The sequence below is a fragment of the Arvicanthis niloticus genome, chromosome 20 (assembly GCF_011762505.2).
Source record: "Arvicanthis niloticus isolate mArvNil1 chromosome 20, mArvNil1.pat.X, whole genome shotgun sequence".
Taxonomy (NCBI): Eukaryota; Metazoa; Chordata; class Mammalia; order Rodentia; family Muridae; genus Arvicanthis; species Arvicanthis niloticus.
In genome coordinates this window covers 45,510,749-45,534,913 of record NC_047677.1, presented here as the reverse complement: position 1 = coordinate 45,534,913, position 24,165 = coordinate 45,510,749, and the positions used below count along the sequence as shown (strand labels likewise).

The 24,165-nt window shown below is 50.7% G+C and overlaps 1 protein-coding gene across 1 annotated transcript in view; it reads left to right on the top strand.

Annotated features, from left to right (window-relative positions):
• Tbc1d22b (TBC1 domain family member 22B) overlaps positions 1-21,850 on the top strand; it is a 50,660-nt gene extending 28,810 nt beyond the window's left edge. The window contains 6 exon segments of the mRNA XM_034524659.2: positions 13,774-13,871; positions 13,873-13,881; positions 15,071-15,146; positions 15,442-15,569; positions 15,786-15,881; positions 21,580-21,850. Coding sequence (XP_034380550.1) covers positions 13,774-13,871; positions 13,873-13,881; positions 15,071-15,146; positions 15,442-15,569; positions 15,786-15,881; positions 21,580-21,708 — 536 coding nt within the window. The 3' untranslated portion in view covers positions 21,709-21,850.
• Positions 21,851-24,165: the final 2,315 nt, after the last annotated feature.

Genomic DNA, 24,165 nt, shown 5'->3' with positions numbered 1-24,165 from the left:
TTTAAATACATGCCTCTCTTTTCTCAAAAATGTCTTTATTTTCTGTATATAGGTCTTTGCTGTGCCTATATGTATATCAGTCCAACATGTGTGTACCTGGTACCTGTGGAGCCCAGAGCAGGGTGTTAGATCTCCTGGAACTGGAGTTATAGACGGTTGTAAGCCACAGTGTGGGTGCTGGGCCCTCTGGAAGAACACACACACACACACACAGATTTATTAATAATTCATTTTCTTGAATGTCAGGAATTGAGATCTAAAATTTCTATTCCAGTTAACAAGCAGATTATTTCATCAGCATATATAAACTTCACATTCTTTCTCTTTACCTCTTTTTAAAAAACACTTGTGTGTGTATGTGCGTGTGTGTGTCTGTGTGCACGTATGAGTGAGTGTGTGTGCGTGTGTGTCCATGTGTGTCTGTGTGTGCATATGTGTGAGTGTATGTGCGTGTCTGTGTGCATGTGTGTGCATATGCGTGAGTGTGTGTGTGCGTGTGTGATAGGATATTAGTAGGACTTGGTTTTCACCTACTCTGTGTGTCTCAGGGTTTGAACTCAGGTCACCAGGCTTGGTGGCCGTCACTTTTACTACTGAGCCAAGTCACTGGCCCCCTCCAGCTTTTGTCACTTAGCCAATTAGCACCCAAGCTTGCTCTGTGCTCTGTCACGTTTGCCGCACAAGAGTTGAAAACAGCAAACTCAGTACTCGATCCTTTTGGAGTTGGTAGAGACCCTGCCCACAGCCAGCCTGGCCCCAAGCTGTGTCTACGGAGGAGGCCAGCAGCTTCTGAAGATAAGCCAGCTGAGCCAGGCCCAGTGTACAGTCCTGGAGGGTCGCCCCTGAGGCTGTGGTGTGCCCTAGACTCATTGCCAGGAGCTTTTGGTCCTGCACAGTGCTGCCAGTGTCTCTGAACCAAGTAAGCACGCTTCAGCTCAGTGGAGGTGTGTAGAAACTCAAGTGGAAGACCAGGTTCGAGACACAGCCTATTAGTTAATGGTTTTGGTTATTTATTCTGTAAGTCTGTGTGTGCATACCACAAGTCTGTGGAGGTCAGAGGATAACTTATGGGAGGCAGCTCTCTCCTTCTACCACGTGGGTTCTGGGGATCGAACTTATGTTGTCAGGGTCGGCAGCAAGAGCTCTCTACCTACTGAGCCATCTTGCCAGCCCAACATGGCCTGCCTTCAGAAGCAGCTTCTTCCCAGCAAAATAAACGGTAACTTCACTTCTTTTCCTTCACATGAAGCAGGGCAGACCTCTGACTCCTGCCCGTTCCTGTGGGACCATCACTCCCTGGATATGCAGAGGCGATCAGGCCTGGCTTCTCTACATGTGACAATGCTCTAAGTAAGACAGAAGAGCCTGTGTCTCCCACAGATAAGTAGTCTGTGGATCAAAAGCTGCTTTTCTCAGACACCAGGGTTCCCAGACCTGTCCATCTTGTCTTGCCATCCTCAGCATGTGGTTTCCTTCTCATGGACCACACAGATTTGTCTCATTGTATCTACAGCACTCCAGCCAGCATGGAGGAGAAAAGGCAGGAAGGGGTGCGTGTGTGTGTGTGTGTGTGTGTGTGTGTCTGTCTGTCTGTCTGTGGGCATGTGTGTATACAAGTGGATGTACTTGTGTGTGGTTGTGTGTGGGGTGTCTGGGGGTGTGGTTGTGTGTGTGTGGGGGGTGTGCACTTGCATGTGGAGCCCGAGGCTGATGTTGAGGATCGTTCTTGGTCGCCCCTGCACTTTATTGAACCGGGTAGAGCCTCATCAGACCTGGGCTCGCTCATGTGGCTACTGCAGCTTCTCTAGGACTGCCAGTTTCCTCCGTCTGAGGCTGGAATCACAGGAGAGCCGCTGCAACTACCCAGCATTGTCACGGGTCCTGGGGATCCCAGCTCTGATCCTCATGCTGTGTGGTGAGCTTAGCCCCAGGCCTGTGCATGCTCCCTCTGTTGAAAGCTGCTCCCAGAGCTGTGTGTGACTGTTGGTCTCTGAGCCTGGCATCACGGACACACTCAGGGCTGAGCCTGGGAAGATCTCTTGCCAATTTACAGCCCTGGAGCTGCCTTCTTTCCGAGTGGGAAATGGGGAAGAGTTACTTGCAGGCAGTTGTCAGTCACTCCTCTCGGACTCCTCAGACTGAAAAGGGAGCTCCTCCCTGAAGCTCAGCCTCCACGGTGCCTGTCCCTGAGCTCAGAAATGCTGAGAGTTCAGATCCACCTTGTCACTCCCCCATATCCAGGCAGTCACAATTGTCCCCGAGCCCCATACGCAGCTCCATAACGGTCTCCCAGATCTCATTCTTCCCTGCCATCCCCCGAGACTGACGTGGGTAAGCCTAGAGCACCAGGCTGGCAGAGCTGGCTTTTCTGTCTTACTCTATTGGCTTCACCCTGCTACTCACATGAGGTTTGGCCCTGCGGTTCCTGTCCCAGGACCCTTTGCGTAGCATCTGTCAGTCACCTGCTGCAATACCCAGGTTCTCCAGCTGGATAGCTGAGGCTCTGTGAGTTCTGCTCCTTGCCTCTCCCTCACCTCAGCAGCTGTAATTTTTAATATTTTAAGTAAAATATTACACTTTAATAATTTATTCAAATTATATTTTATTAAAATAAAATTAATTTCATTACTATCCATCATTAAATTTATTAAAAATAAAATATTTTATTAAAATAATGAATAATAATTAAAACATTTACTATTTATTTGTGTGTGCATGTGTGTACACTTGTGTACGCGTTTGTGCACACATGAGTACATGTATGTACACATGCTTGTATTGAGTATATGCGTGTGTGCACGTGCATCTGTGTATTTGTATATGAATGTGTGTGTGTGTGTGTGTATGTGTGTGTGTGTGTGTGTGTGTGTGCATATGTGTGTGTGTGTATGTGTGTGTGTGTGTGTGTGTGTGTGTAGCAGAGGACAGTTTGCAGGAGTCAGTTATCTCTTTGCACCACATAGGTTCTAAGAATCAAATTCAGATAATCGTGCTTGGTGCCGGGTACCCTTCCCGAGGGATGCTGGGATGGCGTTTTAAGCCTAAAGCATTACCGTGCTCTATCTCCCCCTCCCACCCCCCCCACCCCCCACCCCCAGTGACTCCTTCCTGAGAAGCCTTTTTCCTGGAAGCCCTCCTTAAGCCCCAGGCATACCATCCCATCAAGTCCTTCTGGAACTTAGCTGTGCCGTAGCCAAGTTGTCCTCCAGCTGACTCATGTCTAGAAGCCAGAGACTATCTGAAGATTGTCCCCTCCTCCCAGGCCTCCGTAGTGGCATCCACACATACATAGAAGAATGAGACCCCTATCCCATGGTTTGTGCACAGGCTGCTCGGAAGCTCATGGGGCTGTGCCAGTCGTGGCCACTGGGGCTCAGTGCACCCCATCTCTGATGTTGTGCGCAGGTGTCAAGTCATCTCTGAAGTCTGGAGATGTAAGCTGAGGGACTCGGGAGAGGGGACCTTGAAAATCCTGCCTTCCCCTCTCAGACATTCAAAACTTAAGAGCCCAACAAGACAGAACAAGAGGCTCACACATAAAAGCTGGAAACCACTGCACTGGCCTCATAGCTGTTCATGCCGTGGGGCAGTACTGGCCGCAAGGAACATGCTACTGGTGCATGCAACCATGTGTCAGCTACAGGGAAAGCGCGTGTTGTATGAGTGCATTCACATGGGCCCAAAGTGAGCCAAGCCTCTGTAGCCCTGGAGGTCAGGACCCAGGGCCCCTTGTAGTGTCCACCTAGATGAAGGAGCTCTCCTGACTGGGCAGTGGGTGAGGAGGAAGTGCCCCTTCCCCCTCCTCAACGCCCCAGCTTCACTGTTGTTAACCACAGATGTGGGGACGAGACACATACCAGAACTGTGTGTGTCTGTGCAGTTTGCTGTGTGGACACTATACCTTCAGAAAAGCCCTCCTCCTAGCTTTTGAAAGCCTTGTGGCTGGGGTTCTCCGGTCCTCCCCTGAAGCCCCCTCTCCTTTTGCCATGAGGCTGGTTGTCAGACTCCACCACAAACAGAATAGCTCTCTCTTCCTCTTCACCTCCTTTCTCCTGGAAGCCACCGGGACTTGCAGTCTGCCTCTGTTTTTCTCTTAGATGCTAATAAAGTTGACCTGGGGGGAAAAGAAACCATATTTATTTATGTGTATGGTTGGGAGGGACAGATGCTAACTTGAAAGGGGTGGGAAAGTACTTATTAGTTTTTGCAAAGTGTTGTCATGGTCTGTTTTGCGTTGTGATGACAGAATATTCACGGCTGGGTGCGTTCAGAGGCCAGATGGCTGGGTGCTTCCTAAGTAAAGTTACTTTGTTTCTGATGGCTCCTGAGTCCAGACTGCAGGACACCATTGCCTCTGTGAAGACAGTGGTGAGCTCCGAGAAGAGCAAGCTCTGCCTTGCTACAGCGTTTGGTGGTGCCAAGGCAGAAAGAGATGCGGTGCTCTGCAGGAGGTGCCCAGCTTGCTAGCAGTGTGCTCTTTCTGTGGAGAAGCATGTACTCCCTTGAGAAAAGGCATTACTGGCCCGGCTGTGCGGGCCAGGTTCTGTGGATGGCAGGGTTCGTGCATATATAGCAAGCAAGCGGAGGATGGCTCCTGAGAGTTGGTTGTCTCCCTCTGTATGCCCGGGATTGAACTCAGGAATTGATGTCGTCCGGCTTGGCATCCAGCCTTACCTGCTGGTCCGCCATCTCTCTGGCCCAAGAAGCAGGGTTTTCGTTGTTGTTTGTTTTAAAAATCCCTTTTGAAACAAAGTCTCACTGTGTACTTTGGCTGTCTTGGAACTCACTGTATAGACAAGGCTGGCCCAGAACTCAAAAGGTCCACTTCCCTGTGCCTGCCAAATGCCGAGGCTAAAGGCATGCACCGCCATGCCTGCCAGGAAGTGGGTTTTGAATAGAGCAGTGGGGAGATTCTGAGCAGAGCCCTGAGGAAGAGAAATTGTGCTAGCTCCGTATCCCCCAGTGCCGTGGACGCTGCTCTCACCACTACCCCACTCTACCCTGCCCACGTGGCTGATGCTCCCTCTCATGTGGCCAGTTCTGAGGAAGTGTCACCTCTGTTTTCCTCTCTGACTCTGCCTGTGCATCCTGCCCCGCCCTGGCCAGCTGGTGTGGAGACCAGAGGTGGGACTGGAGGGCCCTCCACAGCAATGGCATGCTCGGCGTTGCCTCAAGACACTGATCCCGGGTCGTCTTGTTCAAACTCTTCTTTCATTTCATGTTTTTTTTTTTTTTTTTTTGTGTGTGTGTGTGTGTGTGTGTGTGTGTGTGAGAGAGAGAGAGAGAGAGAGAGAGAGAGAGAGAGAGAGAGAGAGAGACAGACAGACAGACAGACAGACAGACGCCAAATGGAATAGGCTTTTCCTAATCCTTTACAAGTGTTCTGGGGCTCAAGCTCAGTTCCCAGGCTCACACACATTAAGTGCCTCTATAGGCTGAGCCATCTCGCTGGCCCTTTTGTTTGCTTCTTTAAATATGAAGTTTATGTTGATTTCTTTGACACACGTGGATGCATCTGCCTGTCGCCCAGGCCCATACACCCCCAGCGCCCACAGGAGCACTCAGAGCATCTCCAGCCCTCCCGAAGCCCTCTTGTTCCCTCTGGGTCCCCACTCCGTCCCCTCCTCCCTGCCCTACAAGGGCCCCATCTACACTGAGTTCTGTTTGTTTGTTTGTTTGTTTGTTTAAGCTTTATTTTTGCTGGGTGTGATCTGCAAAGTGCACACGCCTTTAGTCTCAGCAGTTGGGAGGCAGAAGCAGGCGAATCTCTGTGAGTTCCAGGCCAGCCTGGTCTACAAAGCAAGTCCAGGATAGCCAGGGTTACACACAGAGAATCCCTATCTTGAAAAACAACAAACAAACAACCAAACAAGTTTCATCTTTACTTGGTCCAAGTCTTGGAAGCGGCTCCAGGGTGGTTACAAAGCTGCCTTGTGAGGTCCTGAGGCCGGCCAGTGCAGAGCAAAGCAGGGAGCTTCTTGGAAGGCCAGGAGACCACCTAGTCATGCTTAAGAGGGGGGTTGTTAGAGGAGGTACCGCCCCAGAGATGGCTGGGGCACGCCAGGGTACACCTGTTGGCCTTTCCTGGGCAGCCTGTGGACGTTGCTCAGGTGGTTGCCCATTCTGGTGAACTTCACCTCCTTATCCAGGAAGTTGTTTCTAAGATGAGAGGAGGGGTTAGTTTGAAGATGTGAGAGGCCCAGGTTCTTCTCCACTGTTAAGACAGCTTTCATGATCTCCTGGGTCCCCCCCACACACACACACACAAACACACACACACACACTCTTCCTGAAACGGCTTCTAAACATCCTGGAAGAACACCCAGCCTCAGTGTGCAGTTCAAGATGCTTGGCCCGGTCGGGCTTCTCCTCAGATATTCGGAAACAGTGTGACCCATACCCTCCCGAGCCACACCATTCCTGTCAGAATGGCTTAGAGAGGGGTGTGCAGGAGAGCTGCAGGTGCCAGTGGGCCAGGTGGTTCACTGCCGCCTCGGGAGTGGCTCACTCTTCTATTTCACTGCTTCTACCTCAGTGGAGTAATTCTGACAAATCAGGGAGGTCATAGCTGACTGCAAAGAGATGGTGCTGGTCCTCAGAGAGATGGTCCCAGACGCTGTGGCTGCACAGACTGTAAGGTGGCAGGAAGCTAATAAGAGTCCCCAGGTCCGTTCTTTCCAAACACTGCGGAAGCGAGACAGAGATTCACGGCACCTCAAGGCTCAGCTCCACACCGGATTCATCTGTCTGGTGCTAAACTTTACCTTAGTGGAGTCACGGGAAGAGTTCTACTCCCCTTAGTCAGTACAGGAATTAGGAGCGGCACTAACACCGGAACTTCTGGCAAGTGCCCGCTTGGGACTGAGCTTCTCCTGGTAGCGGGCAGCCTCAGGTGTGACAGGCAGGCAGGGAGCATGTGAGGTCCGCCCATCACCCGCAGTGTGTAAAGACAGCTGGAGGGATGAGCTGAGTGGCATCATTTATGTGAGTGCTCCCTGGAGAGCCCCACTGCTGGATTTCCTGACAATTAGTGGGTGAGCGCCCCAAGGGCAGGTGTAGCTCCAGACCTAGCCTTCTCTCCAAGCAGTGAACGCCACCCGTCTCTGTGGCAACCTTTAGAAAGCCTTAGAAAGTTATGTTACCCTGAGTCCCATGATCTAGGGTCCCCCATCCAGTAGCCAAAGGTCAACCGTATAGTGATCTTTGCTGAATAGTGGCACTAGAGCCTCAGGATAGTGGAGAAAACACGGAGGGTTGTTGGCTTTTTTTTTTTTTTTTTTTTTTTTTTTTTAAGATTTAATTTTATTTGTAAGTATGTATTTATATATGTATGTATGTATGTGTGTATATGTATGTATGTGTGTGTCTGTGTGTGTATGTGTGTGTGTGTATGTGTGTGTGTGTGTCTGTATGTGTGTGTATATGTGTGTGTGTGTGTGTCTGTGTGTGTATGTGTGTGTGTGTATGTATGTGTGTGTGTATGTATATGTGTATGTTTCTCAGTGTTTGTGTGTACACATGAGTGTAGTTACCTGTGGATCCTAGAGGGGTAGATCCCCTAGAGCTGGGGTTACAGACAGTTGTGAGCTGCCTGGTGTGATGCCCTCTGCAAGAGTAGCATGCACCCTTAGCCACTGCGTCATCTCTCCAGTACCCCAGTATTGGGGGAGGGTGTATGCGCGTGCATGTAGGTCCCTATAGAGGCCAGAAAATGCCATTTGATCTCCTGGAACTGGGGTTGCGGGCAGTTGTGAACCATTCCATGTGTGTGCTGGGTACCACACTCAGGTCCTCTTCGAGAGCAGCCAGCGCTCTCAACCGCTGAGCCATCTCTCCAGCCCAGGTATATAGGTTTCTATATTTAATTGTAATCAGGCTATTGTTATTTCTATATGCCTAAGCTACCCTACACTGCGAAGCCACACCTTTTGTGTGTTTCTGAGCTAAGAGTCAGCATTTTGATTGACAGGCCCAGTGTGAAGGAGCCTCTGTGGCCAGCAGGATCGTGTCCAGGAAAGCCTGAGACTGGCTTTCTCTCCCTGCCTTTCAGAGAACCAGTCTCCATGTCAGGCTCTAGGTTCCTAGCTGTAGCCATATGATCCCTCCACCTTTTCTGCACATGCTGAAGGTTTCTGTCCTCATGGTCTTGTCTGTTGTCACCAAGTCCTGGCATGAGAATGTCAGGTGACTAACTCTGGCAGTGTTTACATGACCTTCCAACCACCTGGAACTGGGCACAGGAAGCCAGCAGTACAGACCTGTAGTCTTCATTCCTTGGAGGGTTGAGGCAGGAGGATTATTTGAGTTCAGGAAGTCAAAGTCAACTTGGGTAACATAGTGAGACTCTGTCTCAAAACAAAACCATGTTCTTATTCAGTTCTTTAAATATATGGTCATTTTTTTCCTAGTTTGTGTATAATATATATACACACACACATATATATATACATGTGTATATAGTATATGTACATGTGTGTATAGATATGTACATGTGTGTATAGATATATACATGTGTGTATAGTATATGTACATGTGTATATAGATATGTACATGTATGTATAGTATATGTACATGTGTGTATACTATATGTACATGTGTTTGTGCATATACACATAGAGGACAGACAATGGCATTGGCTGACTTCAATGGCTTCTGATTTTTTTGGGAGACGGTGGATCGGGGGTCTCTTACTGGACCTAAAGCTCAACTATTCAGCTGGGCTGGACAACCCATTGGCTGGGCTTGAGAAGTCCCAGTGTCCGCCAGCCAGTGCCGGGATTAGAGATTCTGGTCCTTGAGAGTCTGACCTGCATGTCTGCTGGGATCCAAACTCCAGTGCTCATGCCCGGCAGGTGCTGTACCTTGTGCGAGCGACACCTCCCCAGCCCAGGGTACCTCTGTGATCAGGAAATACTAGGCAAGGGGTTCTCTTTTCTTGCTTGCTTGCTTGCTTTTTTTTTCTTGAGACAGGGTCTCACTCTGTAGCCCTGACTGTTCTGGAACTTGCAGTGTAGACCATGAGGCTGGCCCCAAACTGACAGAGATTCACCTACCTTTGATAAAGCTGTGCCTGTACCATGCTCAGCTTATGCAAGGGATTCTCCTGAGTCTCATTTCAGGGCAGAAGGGGGCGGAGAGGGGGGGATGACCACTGGAGGCTCTGGGAAGCCCTGAGGCTTTCTGTCGCTGATGGCTTGGAGTGTCAGCTCACAGAAGCTGCCCTGGGACCTCATAGGCCCTTTGGGAAGTGCCTGGGGCTCTGAGCGAAACTGGTTCTCCTCGGAGCTCCCAGACTGTTTGCCGAGGCTCATGTTCCACTGATTGCTCTGGGGCCCAGGACTCTTAAAAGTTCTGAGCAGAATCAGCTGTTGACTGGAGCCAGCACCCCAGTGCATTCTTATCAGCTAATCAATAGCCATGTTCTCCCCAAGCCCAGAGTGGGCAATTTTGTTTTCATAAACAGCTTTTTGGTTTCTCCCTTTTGGATGCATTGCCTCTTAAAGTAGCCATAAAAAAACCCTTAGACTCACTCCCTGCAGTCAGTCCTGGCTGCCACACACTCATCATGACAACCAAAGATGAGGCCCTCGCCTGGGACAGAGGGGCTGGCATGCTTTCCTGTCGAGCTTCAATTATGTGTGGAGTTTCCTCAAGTGGACGGTTAACGATCCTTCTGAACAGATTGTTTATGCTGAATGAAGCCCTTCAGAGCCCGCGCCTGCCTCTCTGCTGCTTTTTGCCCATGCGCTCAGCTCAGTTGTGGAGTATGTGAACTGTCCTCCCAGCAGGCAGAGAAAGCTATGCACGCCCCAGCCCCAGGAAGTACAGTGAGCTATCCCACTCCCCACCCCCCAGGAAGTGCAGTGAGCTAGCCCCCCCCCTCGCCATCTGTGAATGCCAAGGGTACATGGCTGATTATAGCCCCCCCCGACTTGCGGCTCCCAAACAGGGTTCACTTTATCTCTAGTCTCTGATTCTGGCACAGCTGAAGGTTTGGAGATGATGCTAGCACGTCTCATCGTCACCCTTACAGTGTCCCCTGACACTGTCCTGGTGGTAGTGCCTGTTAACAGATGAACTGAGGGACAGAGGGTGGTGATCATCCAGAAGGACAGAGCCAGTGAGAGGCACAGCCAGGACTGGGCTCTGCGGCCTGGCTCCAGGGCGGGCCCTTCACCAGGTGCTGCTCTGCCTGAGTGAGGCAGCACAGGCTACGGGGTCTTGGAAGGACAGCTCTGCCCCACTGTTTTCGGGAACACCGTGTCTTGGTTGCTCTGCTCAGTGAGTTGCCAGTCCTGCTAACAGTGTTCTGGAGTGCTAAGTGCCCAGGTTGAAAAAGACCCCCAAGATTTATTAGAAGGCTGGACACAGTGGCACACATCTGTAATCCCAGCTCTTGGGGTGTGCAGAGGCAGGAGGATTGCAGGTTTGAGGGTAACCTTTACTGAGTAGCCAAACACTATCACAAACTAATAATAAAAATGACAAAAATTATTACACTTTAAAGAAGTATCCGCCTGGCTGGATGACTGAGCAGGTCCAGAACCCACATATAAGGCCGTGTAAGCATGGTGGCAAGCGTCTATAACCCCAGCACACCTTCTGTCGGAGGGGAAAGCAGACAGAGTCACCCATAAGCTCGCTGGCCACCCAACCTGGGATATGCAGCGAGGACTGAGAGACACCCCACCCCAAGCAGGGTGGAAGGACACGTACACACCCGCTAGAGATGAAAAGAGTGCCCTGGAGAGATGGTGCAGCAGTTGCTCGAACTGGCTGCTGGTTCAGAGGACCCTGAATCAAGTCTCAACCCCCAGGTGACAGCTTACAACTGTAACTACAGTCCCAGGGAATCCATGTGGTGCACAGCTCTGCATGCAGGCAAAATGCCCATCGAATGAGGGTAAATGAAGGCTAGAGAGGTGGCTCAGCCATTGGAAGCATTTTTACTTTGCATTGTTGCTCTTGCAGAGGATGCGGGTTCAAGTCCCAACACCCACACGGTGACTCACGGTCCTCCATAACTCAAGTTCTAAAGGATTCTATCCTTTTTTTTTTTTTTTTTTTTGCGACTGTGGGCACTAGGCACATACATGGTGCACGTATATACATATAAGCAAAACACTCATACGTATAAAATGAAAAGATAAATTTAAAAATTTTTAATAAAGGTAAAAAAATTACAGAGCTCTGTGTTTCCCTTTGGGAAACACGTGGGATTGGGGGTGGTCTTGTCTGAACACCCCAACACCCCCCGCCTCACGCTGAGGAAGCTGTTGCCAAGGGTGGGTTAGTAGAACCATGCGCCTGCTCGTGAGGAAAGAGCTGTGCCCAGGGCCTAGACCCGGAGAGGCTTGGCAGCACAGCGTTTGCGACTTGTAAGCTTTGAAGGCAAGCTGCGTGCATGCCCCTGGAGGAACCGAGAGTAGTGCAGGCAGGACTGAGCTGGAGGTCTGTACAGCAGCCTGGAAGAGCCTAGAAATGTAACCAGATACAAGAAGAGGTCTCTGGATGAAGACTTAGGGCCTGACTCAATTTAAATAATGCATATGGCCAACCCAGAACCACTGCATAATTCTTAAGTAGGAGAAATTATATTTCTTGGAAGGTTTTTTTTTTTTTTTAAAATGTGATCTCCCAATTGGATTTTTATGTGGTGTCAGACTTCTTTGTTTCCACAAGGTTACTGTTGTTTTACAAAGTCCTAAGTCATTTTGGGTGATAAAAGGAGCTGCAGTCAATGTGTACCCCCTCCCCCCACCCCAAGAAACCATGCACATTTGGGGATGGTATAAAAATTATGCTTCTTGTGGCAGTTTTTAAAAGTACAGCAAAACTTAAAGAAAACAAATCTTTTGTTCCCTCTTTATTAAAGGCACAGTGAGCTGGCGATGTATTTTGTTTCACACACCCCCACTCCTACCCCGTTCGTGTGAGCACGCATGAATACTGCATGCCGCAGTTGAGAGTCTGCTGGGCATAATTCCACTCCTTGCTCTTTGGCACACCTTCTGCATCCATTGTTGTAAAAGCTTAGCATTCCTGATAAGCCTCATCTAAAATAATCTGAGTGCCTACTGTGCGCGAGGTGTGGAGGCTATCATTTTATATATGTTAACTCTGGCCACTTAGCCTTTACAGCCTAGCTTTTCTGACCCTGTACTCCAAGGTCTCCACCAGCCTCTGTCTCTGTCTGTCTGTCTGTCTCTAAATACCCCTTGATGTTCATATAAGCTACAACAAAGACAGTTCTTGGGCAGGTGGGATGGCCCAGTGGGTAAAGGTGCCTGCTGCCAGGTCCGAGTGAGGATTTGAGTCCAAGAGGATCTACATATTAGGAGAGAAGCAGCTTCTGCAAGTTGTCCTCTGACCTCTGTGCACTATGTGATGACCACACACATGCGCACGCGCACCAAGATAAAATATGGTTGAAAAAATACCGTTCTTCAAGCAGAGCGGGAAGCCAGGGACTGTTAAATGTTAGGACTCTGAGCTCTGAGTGTATGTTGTCAGCTGACCGTGCCCCCCTCGCCACTCACAGGCAAGGGACTGAACGGACTGAAGACTTGTGTTTCTCAACAGTGCCCACGGGTCTAAGGAGAGACGCTGGCTTTTGTGCAGGGCCTCGGGGCCTCGGCTAGGCGTGCAGCCGCTCCATTTGTGTGCAGGCTGAGCCTGTCTCACTGCCCCCTCTCTGGCAAGAAGGATTAGGAACAGAATCATCACAGAGGGGACGTCCATGGCCTTCTCCTTTAGGTTTCCTGTCTCATCCGCTTGGGCCTTGGACCAGACAGCCTCTCACTCCTGCTACTACCATGAGAAGTTAGAAGACAGTCGGGCTGGAGAGATGGCTCAGTGGTTAAGACAGCTTCCTGCTCTTCCACCTATAACTCCACCAGGGGCTCTGACACCCTCTTCTGGCCTCTGCAGGTCCCACCAGACACACGCACATGTGCACAAACACACACACACACACACACACACACACACACACACTTTTAAATTAGTGTTCCTCTCTGAAAGAGGCCGTGTGCTCAGGCTTAATGGACACTCCTGGTATCCTTTTGTGTGCTGTGGATGCATGTCTGATCTTGCAGAGTCTCTAAGACAGTGATAGAAAGATAAGGGTGTTTCACAAGGGCACGTGTCAACAGAGCCTTGTGCATGGGGGGGGGGTATCCTCTAGCAGTGGGAAATACCAACATGATAGAATTGAGTCCTAGAGGCACCCACACGCTTGGCTCACTATCTTTTGTACATGTCTGATGCCAGCACTCAGGGAGCCCATCCTGCTGAGCAGGGGCCTCTGACCCAGCTGTCCTATAAATGTGGTAGATAGCTCCCTGAGTGTCTATAATCAGAATTTCTCTAGGCTGTTCCTGGGGTTGAGCTGGGTGTAGGTAGCTTATTGAGCAGAAGTCCAGAGTGGTCATAAAAAAAAGAAAGAAAGAAAGAAGGAAAGAAAGAAAGAAGGAAGGAAGGAAGAAAGAAAGAAAGAAAGAAAGAAAGAAAGAAAGAAAGAAAAAGAGAAATCTAATGATAAATGCCAAGGGAGAGTGAGGTATGCTGGGTTGGAGTGAGAAATGGCCCAGTCAGTGTTATGAGATCCCTGGGAATTCTGAGACACACTTGAGCAGAAGGGCAGGCTTGTCCCTCCACATCAAGTCCCTTGCTTCTGGGGCCCAAAGAACCCCATGGCAGACAGAGGACTGTACGCTCCTCTCTCTGTTTTCAGATAAAGCCTCTGGATCCTCTCCACCTTTTGTTTTGCAGAGGAGGACGTGGAGAACTTTGACGTGACCAACTTGTCTCAGGACGTGCTGCGAAGCATCGAGGCCGACAGCTTCTGGTGCATGAGCAAACTGCTGGACTGGGATCCAGGTGAGCCTGCCCACCAGGCCAGGCCCAACGCCTTCCCTCAGGTTTCTACTTCCCTCTTGCCCTTCTGTGCGAGGTAGACCCCCCACCCCACCCCCGCCAGTGTGCCTCTGCCTCCTCTATTAGCTTCACTAGACTAGTGGTCTAGTCCCCCCTCTGGGGCTGGGAAGATCACTGTGCTGCACTTGCTGTTATCAGAGAGGACCCCTGCCCCCTGCTGGTACCCAGATCCTGCGGGTCAAGCCCAGAGCAGGGCTCCTCCAGCCTTTCCCCACATGCTGCGGTCTTAGGAATCCCTTTGTTTCCAAACACTGTCACTAGCTCTCAGCACTGGTGAACTTTTAGAATATATGTTTATGATATGTAATATGTATAGTATGTATAATATATATATATACTATTTATATCATATATATAACATAATAATATATAATATTATATTATATATATAACATATATATAATAGTATATATACTATGTATACTATTATATATAATATTATAGAAATTATATATATATAAAATATTTTACTTTTAATTTTATATACATTGGTGTTTTGCCTGCATGTATATCAGTCCGTGTGAGAGTATTGAATCCCCCAGAACTGGAGTTACAGACAGCTGTGAGCTGTCATGTGGATGCTGGGACTTGAACCTGGGTCCTCTTGGCAGAGTAGCCAGTGCTCTTAAGGGCTATCTCTCCAGCCCGTTTATGTTATTCTCAATCCTGTGTCTGTATGTGGGTACGTGCACATGGGTGCAGGTGTTCGTGGAGCCTGGAGGTGTTGGATCACTGGGGTCTGGAGTCTCAGGTAGTTGTGAGCCACTAGGAACCATAGTGGGTCTTCTGGAAGGGAGTATGCACTCTTGACCTCTGAGCCATCTCTGTAGCCCCCGGTATACTTTTAAATACACTTCAGGGACTGTGGAGATGGCGCTGGGGAGGTGCCTAGCCGAATCTTGAGCTCCAGTCTCAGTGAGACCCTGAAGAAGCAAAAGGGACCGTTTGTGAGGAATGAAACCTGAAATCTCCCTGGCCTGGGTAACAGACATGCTGGCATGCACGCACATACATGCATGTACACACACATACACACACCAGCAGTAATGACAGAGCAGCCTGTGTCCCTTGAGCTCTACCTAGGTGTGGAAGGTTTGGGCACTGCTCACCCCAGGCTCTGTGTCCTTCACAGGATAATTACACATTTGCACAACCAGGGATCCAGAAGAAAGTCAAGGCGTTGGAAGAGCTCGTCAGCCGGATCGATGGTAGGTCGAGAGGACAGGACTTCCCCAGTGTGGTCCCCACCTGTCCTTGTGACCCGCTGCCTTGGCAGCACAGTCAGTGCTCAGCAGGAAGGCTGTGAGCTCTGCTGTCCTCCCAAGGTCTTTCCACCTCATTCTGTCACCAAATCTCAGCTCCCCCACAGCTCTGCCTCAGTCCCTCTCCACCCCTTCCCAGTCCGCAGCCCTGGGTCAGCCCACAGTGGGAGGGGGAGAGGGGGTGAGAAGAACCCACCCGGCCCCTGAGGCCTGGTGGCCCCTGACCTCGTGCCGCTTTCAGAGCAGGTACACAGTCACTTCAGGAGGTACGAGGTGGAATACTTGCAGTTTGCCTTCAGGTGGATGAACAACCTGCTGATGAGAGAGCTGCCCCTGCGCTGCACCATCCGCCTGTGGGACACATACCAGGTATGGAGGGACCCACGCCTCTCCCCGCTATCCCCGCTGGCCCCAACACCCTGTGAAGCCTCTCTGCCCACCTTCGTTCCGTCTGCTGTGGGCTTCGGTAATCTCTTGAGCCCATGTTCTCTGTCACATAAGTGGTTTTAGGCTGGGTTTCCCTGGGCAGGGAGGGGTTCACAGCTGGGACTTGGAGGCCTGCCTGACTCTTCTTCTCTTTCCCAGTCTGAGCCAGAAGGTTTCTCACACTTTCATCTCTATGTGTGTGCCGCCTTCTTGATCAAGTGGAGGAAGGAGATTTTGGATGAGGAAGACTTTCAGGTGAGTGTGCAGAAGGCGCTGCTGCAGAGGCTCCCCCCAGGGGGCCCTAAGGTCTCCCCCATGAGAAGGACCTTCGTCCCAGAGGACTGCAGAATGGTTGCACAGGCCCAGGAGACCCCTCAGCCATTCATTGACAGGTGTTGATTACAGGCATACCCTGTGAGTCACCATGGAGGCCCAGGACATCCTGGAAAGAGGAGCAGGCAGCCCACATGCTGAGGGAAGACAGGCAGTAGACAAAGGTGCAGGGGGCTTACAAAGATGCTGGGGTTAAGTACACACCGCCACAAGGCCCAGCAACCTACGTGGATCCTTAGCGGTAGGAGGGGAGGCTGCAGTTTCAAATGAAGCAGTCAGGATAAGCTCACCAAGAAGGAAACATTGAAGCAAAGGCCTGAGGAGGGTGAGGGAGCAGGCCATGTGACCACCGGGGCAGGGGGATGACTGGCATAGGGTCTTTCAGTCAGTCACAAGCTTGGCTGTTTGAGGGATTGTGGGGCCTGAGCAGGCTGCCAGTGGAAGAGCAGAGCAGGCTAAGTTAGAGACGGCAGGTAGGGCAGAAGCTGCTGTGAGCACCCTGGCTGTTCCTGGAGGCCTCGGAGGAGATGATGCTCTTAAAGGCTACTCTGAGTCTGCGTGGCATCCGGAGCTGGGGAGCGTGGGCACAGCAGCCACCCAGGGCTCGGCTGTAATTTCTCCGAGGGCGTGGTCATGGGCAGTGACAGCAGAGGTGTACGTGTTCATATTTGAGGTCTTTTGTACCCAGAGCCCAGGCTCTTTGATGGGCTGGGTTTGGATTGTGATGGAGAAGGATGGACCAGAGACCCGCAGATGGAGGCTGAGGGGCAGGTGTGGAGAGAGATCAGGGCTTTGGTGTTGGAAATGTTGAATTTGAAATGTCAGCTAGGTGTGATGGTATACGCTGTAACCCCAGCATTCGAGGAAGTCAGAGGGAGAGGTTAGGGGTTCAAGTATATCTTTAGCTATGTTGCAGATTTGAGGCCAGCCTGGGCTACATGAGGCCCTGTTGCAAAAGAAGAGAAAGAACTTTATGCACACAAATAGAGATGACTAGGCAAATGTCCAGATGTCAGTGTTAGCGGCCAGTCCAGATGTTAGTGTTAGTGGCCAGTTTCTAGGAGACAGGGTGGACTAGACACATGAACTTAGAAGCCTTTGGTTTATGGGCCAGGAGACATGGCTCAACAGTTAAGATCTCATTTGCAAAAGCAGATGTGGGCTGGCTTGCCAGGCCTGAGCCCTGGTGGGTACCAAGCATCTGAGTTGGCAGCTGGAGGTCTGGAAAGTCCTCTGGCTGCCAGTGCAAATCCCAGAAGAAGCAGATAAGCAAACAGGACTCTTAGGGGGAGGGATTATACAAGAGTCCATGAGGACTGAAATGTCTACTTCCCTACTGACGTAAGGCCTCCTGACGGCGGGCCCTGCCCTGAACTTGGCCCCAGACTGAACTTGCCTGGTGTTTGCCAAATAGAGGAACAGTCAGTATCGCCCCAGCCAGCTACACAAACATCAGCAGGACACAGTCAGTGGAGGCACTGTGTTCTGGCTGAGAGTGTAGCCCAGGGAAGGCTTTGTGAGAGCCCACAGAAGGCTCTGTGAGAGCCCAGGGAAAGCTCTGTGAGAGCCCAGGGAAGGCTCTGTGAGAGCCCAGGGAAGGCTCTGTGAGAGTGAGAGATAACCTTGGGGAAGAGGAGAGAAGGATGCCACTTCATGGCACTGTCATGGGTGAGGCAGGAGCATGGATCAGCAAGAACAGAATGGAAACTGCCTTTTTAAAAAAGAATTTGTTTATTGTAGTGCTGGGAATTAGGCCTCACTTACTAGACAAATGTACTACCCTAGGAGCTGGGTTGTGGGGGGACCTTTGGGTTTATCTAAGAGGTGAATTTTTGCCCCTTCCTCACCGTGTCAGCATCCTTAGTCCTAAAGTCTGGCTCTGTGTGTCTCAGCCCTGACCAGCTCTTTGGGGATGGAAGGGGCATCGACTTTTAGTCGCAACCCATCAGGGAGTCAGACTCCACTAAGTTAGGCACCAAGCCCACAGTGTTAAGATGGATTTCAGTTCTCCTGAGCCAGGGCTAACCTTGGAACAGTAAGCAAGGCTGGGCGGGCCAAGAGAGTAACTCACTGCAGCCCATGGTTTCTGTTCTGACCTTTGGCAGAACACACCGCTCAAGGCAGGCTGTAGAGGTGAAACTCAGCAGATGACGTCCCAAAGGTAGCTGGTCTCAGACCCGACGGAAAGCCCTGAATTCTGTGCCCCTGGGAAACTGACAAGCCTCCTATGGGCAGTGATGTGCCAGCTACTGAGACATGGGGGAAACGTCTCCAAAATTCAGAAATCCAGAAGTGTACTAGCTGTGCCAGACCATGGGCAGGCTGACAGACAGCTTCCCCGTCCGTCTAAGCAGCTCTTAGCTCTGTCTTCACCTGCACCCAGACAGAGGCTGTTCGCTCCATGCTCCAGGAAACCATCTTGTAAACTCAAGGATGTGTCAGGCCTCAGGTGCTCAGAGCTGATTTGGAGAAGCAGAAGCAAAGGGCCCAAGGCCTAGGGACCAAAGTCCCTTAAAAATACATATAAGACATTGAACAGGGAGTCCGTGGGATGTCTGTGTCAGGCAGTCTCGTGGGAGCTTCCAATTCTGTCCCATGCAAGAGCTTTGGAGATGTCCACTCTACAGTGCAGCTCTTACAGGAGAAAGAGTTGAGGCTTTGTTGTCTGTCTGTCTGTCCATCTATCCATCCATCCATCCATCCATCCATCCATCCATCTATCTATCTATCTATCTATCTATCTATCTATCTGTCGATAAGGTCTCATGTAGCACAGGCTGGCCTCAAACTGACTGTGTAGCTGAGGATGACCCTGAACTTTTTACCCTCTTCCTTCTACCTCCCACCCCCAAAACTCCCAGAGTGCAGAGCTGCAGGTGTGTACCAGCAGGCTTGGGCTGGTCAGAGTTCTTAAAGTGTGACAGTGCAAAGCCACAGGTGTCTTAGGCTTCAGCCACAGAGCAAGTGTAGACAGATCCATCCTTGATCAAGGGTACAGTTGCGGAGTGTGGCCCAAGTGCAGGTCCTATGCAGACATTGGTGAGGCGCCAGTTTGAACCCTGCTCCGACAGGTTAGGGAATCCTGGGATCAGAGGATTCTCACAAGAAAGGCCGAAGCTCTCAGACTGTAAACAGAAGCAGCCAGTAAGGGAAACCCGAAGCCTCCAGGAGATCCCCAAGTGCAGTAGTAGGAACCGTTGGGTTGTTGGACTCTCAGCAAGTTACGGGCAAGGCTGGAATTTTGAAAGATCACACTGGGCCGTTGTTGGGTGGATGCTGTCGTTATGGTGTCCTTTCCTGGTTAGAAGGTATGTGACACAGCTGAGTCCAGCTGACATCCACAGAGACCATTGGAACATTGCAGAGGGAGTCTGCACACAACGCCCGAGTTAATCAGATACAGTGTTAAGTCCATTTGTCACTAATTCCTTTTTAAAAAAGATGTTGTTGTGTTTAAGACAGGGTTTCTCTGTGCTGAAACCCTGGAACTGTCCTGGCTGTCCTGGAACTCACTCTGTAGACCAGGCTGGCCTCCAACTCACAGAGACTCACCTGCCTCTGCCTCCCAAGTACTGGGATTAAAGGCATGAGGCGCCACCACTCTGCAGGATTTATTATTTTTAAGGTTTTTGTTTGGTTTATTTTTATGTATGTGCCTTGCTAACACGTATGTATATAACCACGTGTGTGCCTGGTGCCTGTGATGTTCAGAAGAGGGTATCAGATCCCCTGGAGCTGCAGTTGCAGACGGTGAGCCACCATGTGTGTGCTGGGAACCAGAACAGGATCCTTTGCAAGAGCAGACAGTGGTCTCTCCTCTTGAACCTTCTGTCTCGTTTCTTCCCAGTCCTCATTTGTGGCAGCAGTTCCTTCTCCGTTCCCTTTCCGTGGAGAAGGTTGGGTTCCAGCACGTGCCTGACCTTTGACACCCCCCCACCCCACCCCCCCCCAGTGTTCTTCTCTAAAAGGCCTTGGCTGGCTCCCCTCTAGTGCTAGCCCTACAGACAGGCTCGATTCTGTGCTATCTCGCCTGACTACACACTCTACTTGAGAAACCACTTTGTAGAAAATCTTCAGTGCCGTTCTGGCAGCATCTCTTCCGTCCCCCTGGCAAAGCACACCTGACTTGTGACCAGCATCTCTGCCCCTTGGCCATGGTTATTCGGTTTCTCCATCTTTATCTGAAGATTGTTTTTGTGATGCTGTGCTAAGTAAGCCATGGTGGGATGGTGAGCCGGGAGAGGCGGAAAGGTGCAGTTCCAGTTTCTGCCACCAGGTGGCACAGATAATCCTCTTTCTATGAATGAGGAGGGAAAAGGAAGGCAGGCGCACTTGACCAGGGATAGAGTTTATTCAGAAGCATCTAGAAAGCTTCTACTAACGCTAGGGTTAGAGTTGGAAGTGGCTCCCATCCAGAGTCTGCATTCTACGTACAAGCATACATCCCACCGAGAATAAACAAAGCAAAGAAAGTTGCTGGGACAGGCCTCTTCATGGAGGCTTGGCTGGCCTGGAACTCGCCAGCTATGGCCCTTGCTCTGCAGACAGGCTGGCCTAGAACTCACAGAGGTCTGCCTGAGGCCCCGGGCCTTGGGGCGTGGATTAAAGGCAAGCATTACCACACTTGGCTTAACTTTTAAAATATATATTATTTTTATGTGTATGAGTGTTTTACCTGCATGTATGTCTGTGCACCACACGTGGTGGACCGGGAACCTGTTGGACGCTAAAGGGGTGTTGGATCCCCAGGAACTAGAGTTATATGGTTTTAAGTCTCTATGTGGGTACTGGGAGGTATGGCAGTTGAACCCAGATCTTTTGGGAGGATAGCGTGTGAGCATGTCTCTAGCTCACCTTGTCTCTCTCTTTTTCTTTTTTCTTTTTTTTTTGGGGGGGGGTGTTGTTCGAGACAGGGTTTCTCTGTGTAGCCCTGGCTGTCCTGGAACTCACTCTGTAGACCAGGCTGGCCTCGAACTCAGAAATCCGCCTGCCTCTGCCTCCTAAGTGCTGGGATTAAAGGCGTGCGCCACCACCGCCCGGCTTCACCTTGTCTCTTGAAGCAGGCTTTTCCACTGAGAAATGGGGCTCACCATTTAGGGGAGGCTGGTTGGCCAGCAAGCCCCAGGAGTCATCCTGCCTTCGCCACCTGAGGCACTGGGACCAAACTCAACGACTCCTGCTCCTGATGGGAGCACCTTACCATCAGAACCCTCCCCCTAGCCCTAGGACGAATCTTTTTATGATAATAATAATAATAATAATAATAATAATAATAATAATAGGACAAATATCCTAGTTCTGAATAGCCAGAATGAATGAATGAAATCTAAAAAACAAAACAACAAGGTCCAGCTGAGAAGCAGGTATAGGGAAAGGTGACAGCAACCCTGCACAGCGGGAAGCACGTGGTGGTTCCTCTGTACCAGCTTCATTCTCAGCTCCTAGCGTTTGGAAGAGGCACTTGTCAGTGTGGCAGAGAATCTGTGAGGGTTTTCAGACTTCCTTGGGCTGCACGATTGTTAGGAGGCAGCAGGCTGGACTTTGGGGCTCACATGGTCCAGGAGGAAGTACCCCTCAGGCACAGGCTGCAAAGAAATGAAAGGCCTTCCTTGCCTTGCAGGGCCTCCTCATGCTGCTGCAGAACCTACCCACAATCCACTGGGGCAACGAAGAGATCGGGCTGCTGCTGGCTGAGGCCTACAGACTCAAGTACATGTTCGCAGACGCCCCCAACCACTACCGCCGATAGGTGCTGTCTCCCCTGGGGACCCAGACTGCCCCCATCTCTGATGGTAATTTCATCACTGTGGCCACTGTTCAAGCTGTGGACCCCCGACCAGGAACCACTCCTGCTGTACAAAGCTTGCCCCTGCCGCAGCCACCACCGCCGCCACCCAGGTCTTAACTTCCCAGCATCATCACTTTGTCTCTGGATGTGTGTCTGGGATAACTGTCAGTATTCTGTGCCGTGTGGACGGCCCGGCTCAGGGAGAAGGCAGAGAGGAGGTGAGAGTTGTCTTTCTCTGGAAGACTCTGGACTAAGGAAGAGGGAGCCCTGGGTCTGCCCCACAGTGTCTGTATGCACCAGCCAGCTTCCGCCCAGGAATCGGCTGGCGATGTTTTCTTTTACTTTCTTTTTTTAACAAGGAAAACACACATTTTCTAATATGCCCCAGGCATAGGACATTAGGCTCTATGCTGTTGTTTCTGTGACTCAGTTTGATCTGGCCACTGGTCAGAGACACTTTGTTTTCAGAATACTCCCCGTCCCCCTTCCTTCCCCTCTTTTCCCTCCTCCTCCTGTCCCAGCTGAGCCAGTGACACAGTGAGTGAGCCCTTCCTTCTCAGGCGGAGGAGACACCATGTTCATCACCCTGAGGAGAGGCCTTCGCACTCAGGGCTGGGAAGTATGTTTGTCATTTGTCCTTTCCTCATGGATTATCTGTTCCCCATAGGTGGGGGTGTGTGTGTGAGTTTGTATGTATGTGAGTGTGTGTGTGTACGCACGCATGCACATGACTGTGTGAGTGTGCGTGCGTGTGTGTGTCTGTGTGTGTGTACAAGCCCATCAGCATTTTGTCACATGTCTGAATTTATGTCCAGACTAACCCATCAGAACCGGTTGGGAAGGACCCCAGGGACCAAGCATCCCGATGGTCTCTCGAGAGGGACCAGGGCAGGGGAGGGAGAAAGAGGGTCATTTAGTTCTGTTTTTACCACTTCTTGGAACCCTTTTTCCAGGGCGAAGCACTCCAAGATATTATGTATAAACTGTGTTATTATGTATATGGGTAAAGGTGTACAGATCTATGTCCTCTTTGTAGCAGATATGATTTTATATTTATAGCGTGCATTGACATGTGAAGGCGAGTTAGGTCATCAGCACAGACAGATGAAGTTGTTTAAGGCCTGGGGCCTGGGGGAGGTAGCTGGAGGGTGTGGCCAGCAGCTGGTCAACAATCAGTGTCTCTGCTTTCCCTCCCTCTCCTTTCTTCCCATCCCTCCACGGCCTCTGTGGAAGGTGTGCTCTGTCCTTCCCCTCTCCTCACCCCAGGAAGGACTGTGGAGGCAGAAGACCTCCCTCAGGTCACTCGGCCCCAGCCTTTGTCTTCTCAGTGTAAGTCAGCACTGTGTCCAGGACAGAGCTGGCTGACAAGTCAGCTGACAAGAGAAGGGGGGGGGTGTTTCCCCAAGACTGGGAGCTCTTCCTGGAAAGTGGCATTAAGTGTCCCCTACTACCACCATCACACCCCGCAGCTAAGGAGAGACGCACCCAGCTAGAGTTTTGGTGTTTGGTCGTGGAGAAGGGACGATGGAGGCCAGTAGCCATCACCCCTTGGGGTGTCAGGCAGTGTTCCCAGGGGTGACACCCTGAAGCTCACTTCCTGTGTCACTCCCCTCAGGCCACACCTCAGCCCTGTGAGTTAGCTCCTTCAGCCAGGCTGTTTCTCAGGCTCCTTCCCATCCCCCCCTCCTGTGCCACAGCAGCCTCCTTCACAGAGGCGAGGACCCTCCCTCTAACAGACTGAGTAAAGACAGAGACTTGTGCTCCTGAGCGGTGGTTTTATTTTTTTAGTTTTATGTTCGTATGGGAAATTGTGGATAAAGTGAATGGACTGTAAATAAATGGTGTTTCCTTCTTTCCTCCTCCAGCGCAGTGTCTGTCTCATGAGTTCACTTTCTGTTTCCTGGGTTGTTTGTTTTGTTTTGTTTTGTTTTGTTTGCTGGTACTTGTAAGTATGGGGGAGGGGGTCAAGGACTAGAGAAATGGCTCAGTAGTTAAGAGTGCTTACTGTACTTCCAGCACCCACATCAGCTGAGTCACAGCTGCCTGGAACTCCAGCCCCAGGGGCTCTGTCGCCTGACCTCTGAAAGCACTGATCTCAATGTGGCATAGTCACAGACAGACAGACAGACACACACACACACACACACACACACACACACACACACACACACAATCTTCAGAAAGAAATGGGTCAAGCCTCATATAGGACAGCTGCATTCCCAGGGGACACAAGCAAAGGCCAAGACTCTACACTGCAGGAGAAGACTGTGGAGTGAGTGTCCTCTTCCTCAGCTGCTGTTTGATAGAGCCCCTGGTCTCACGTGACCACACCATGACAAAGCCTTACTGGGATTGTTTCTTAGGCCCCAAGGAGGTAAGAGGCTGAACTCGAACTTCTTGCTAGAGGAAAGGCTAGGG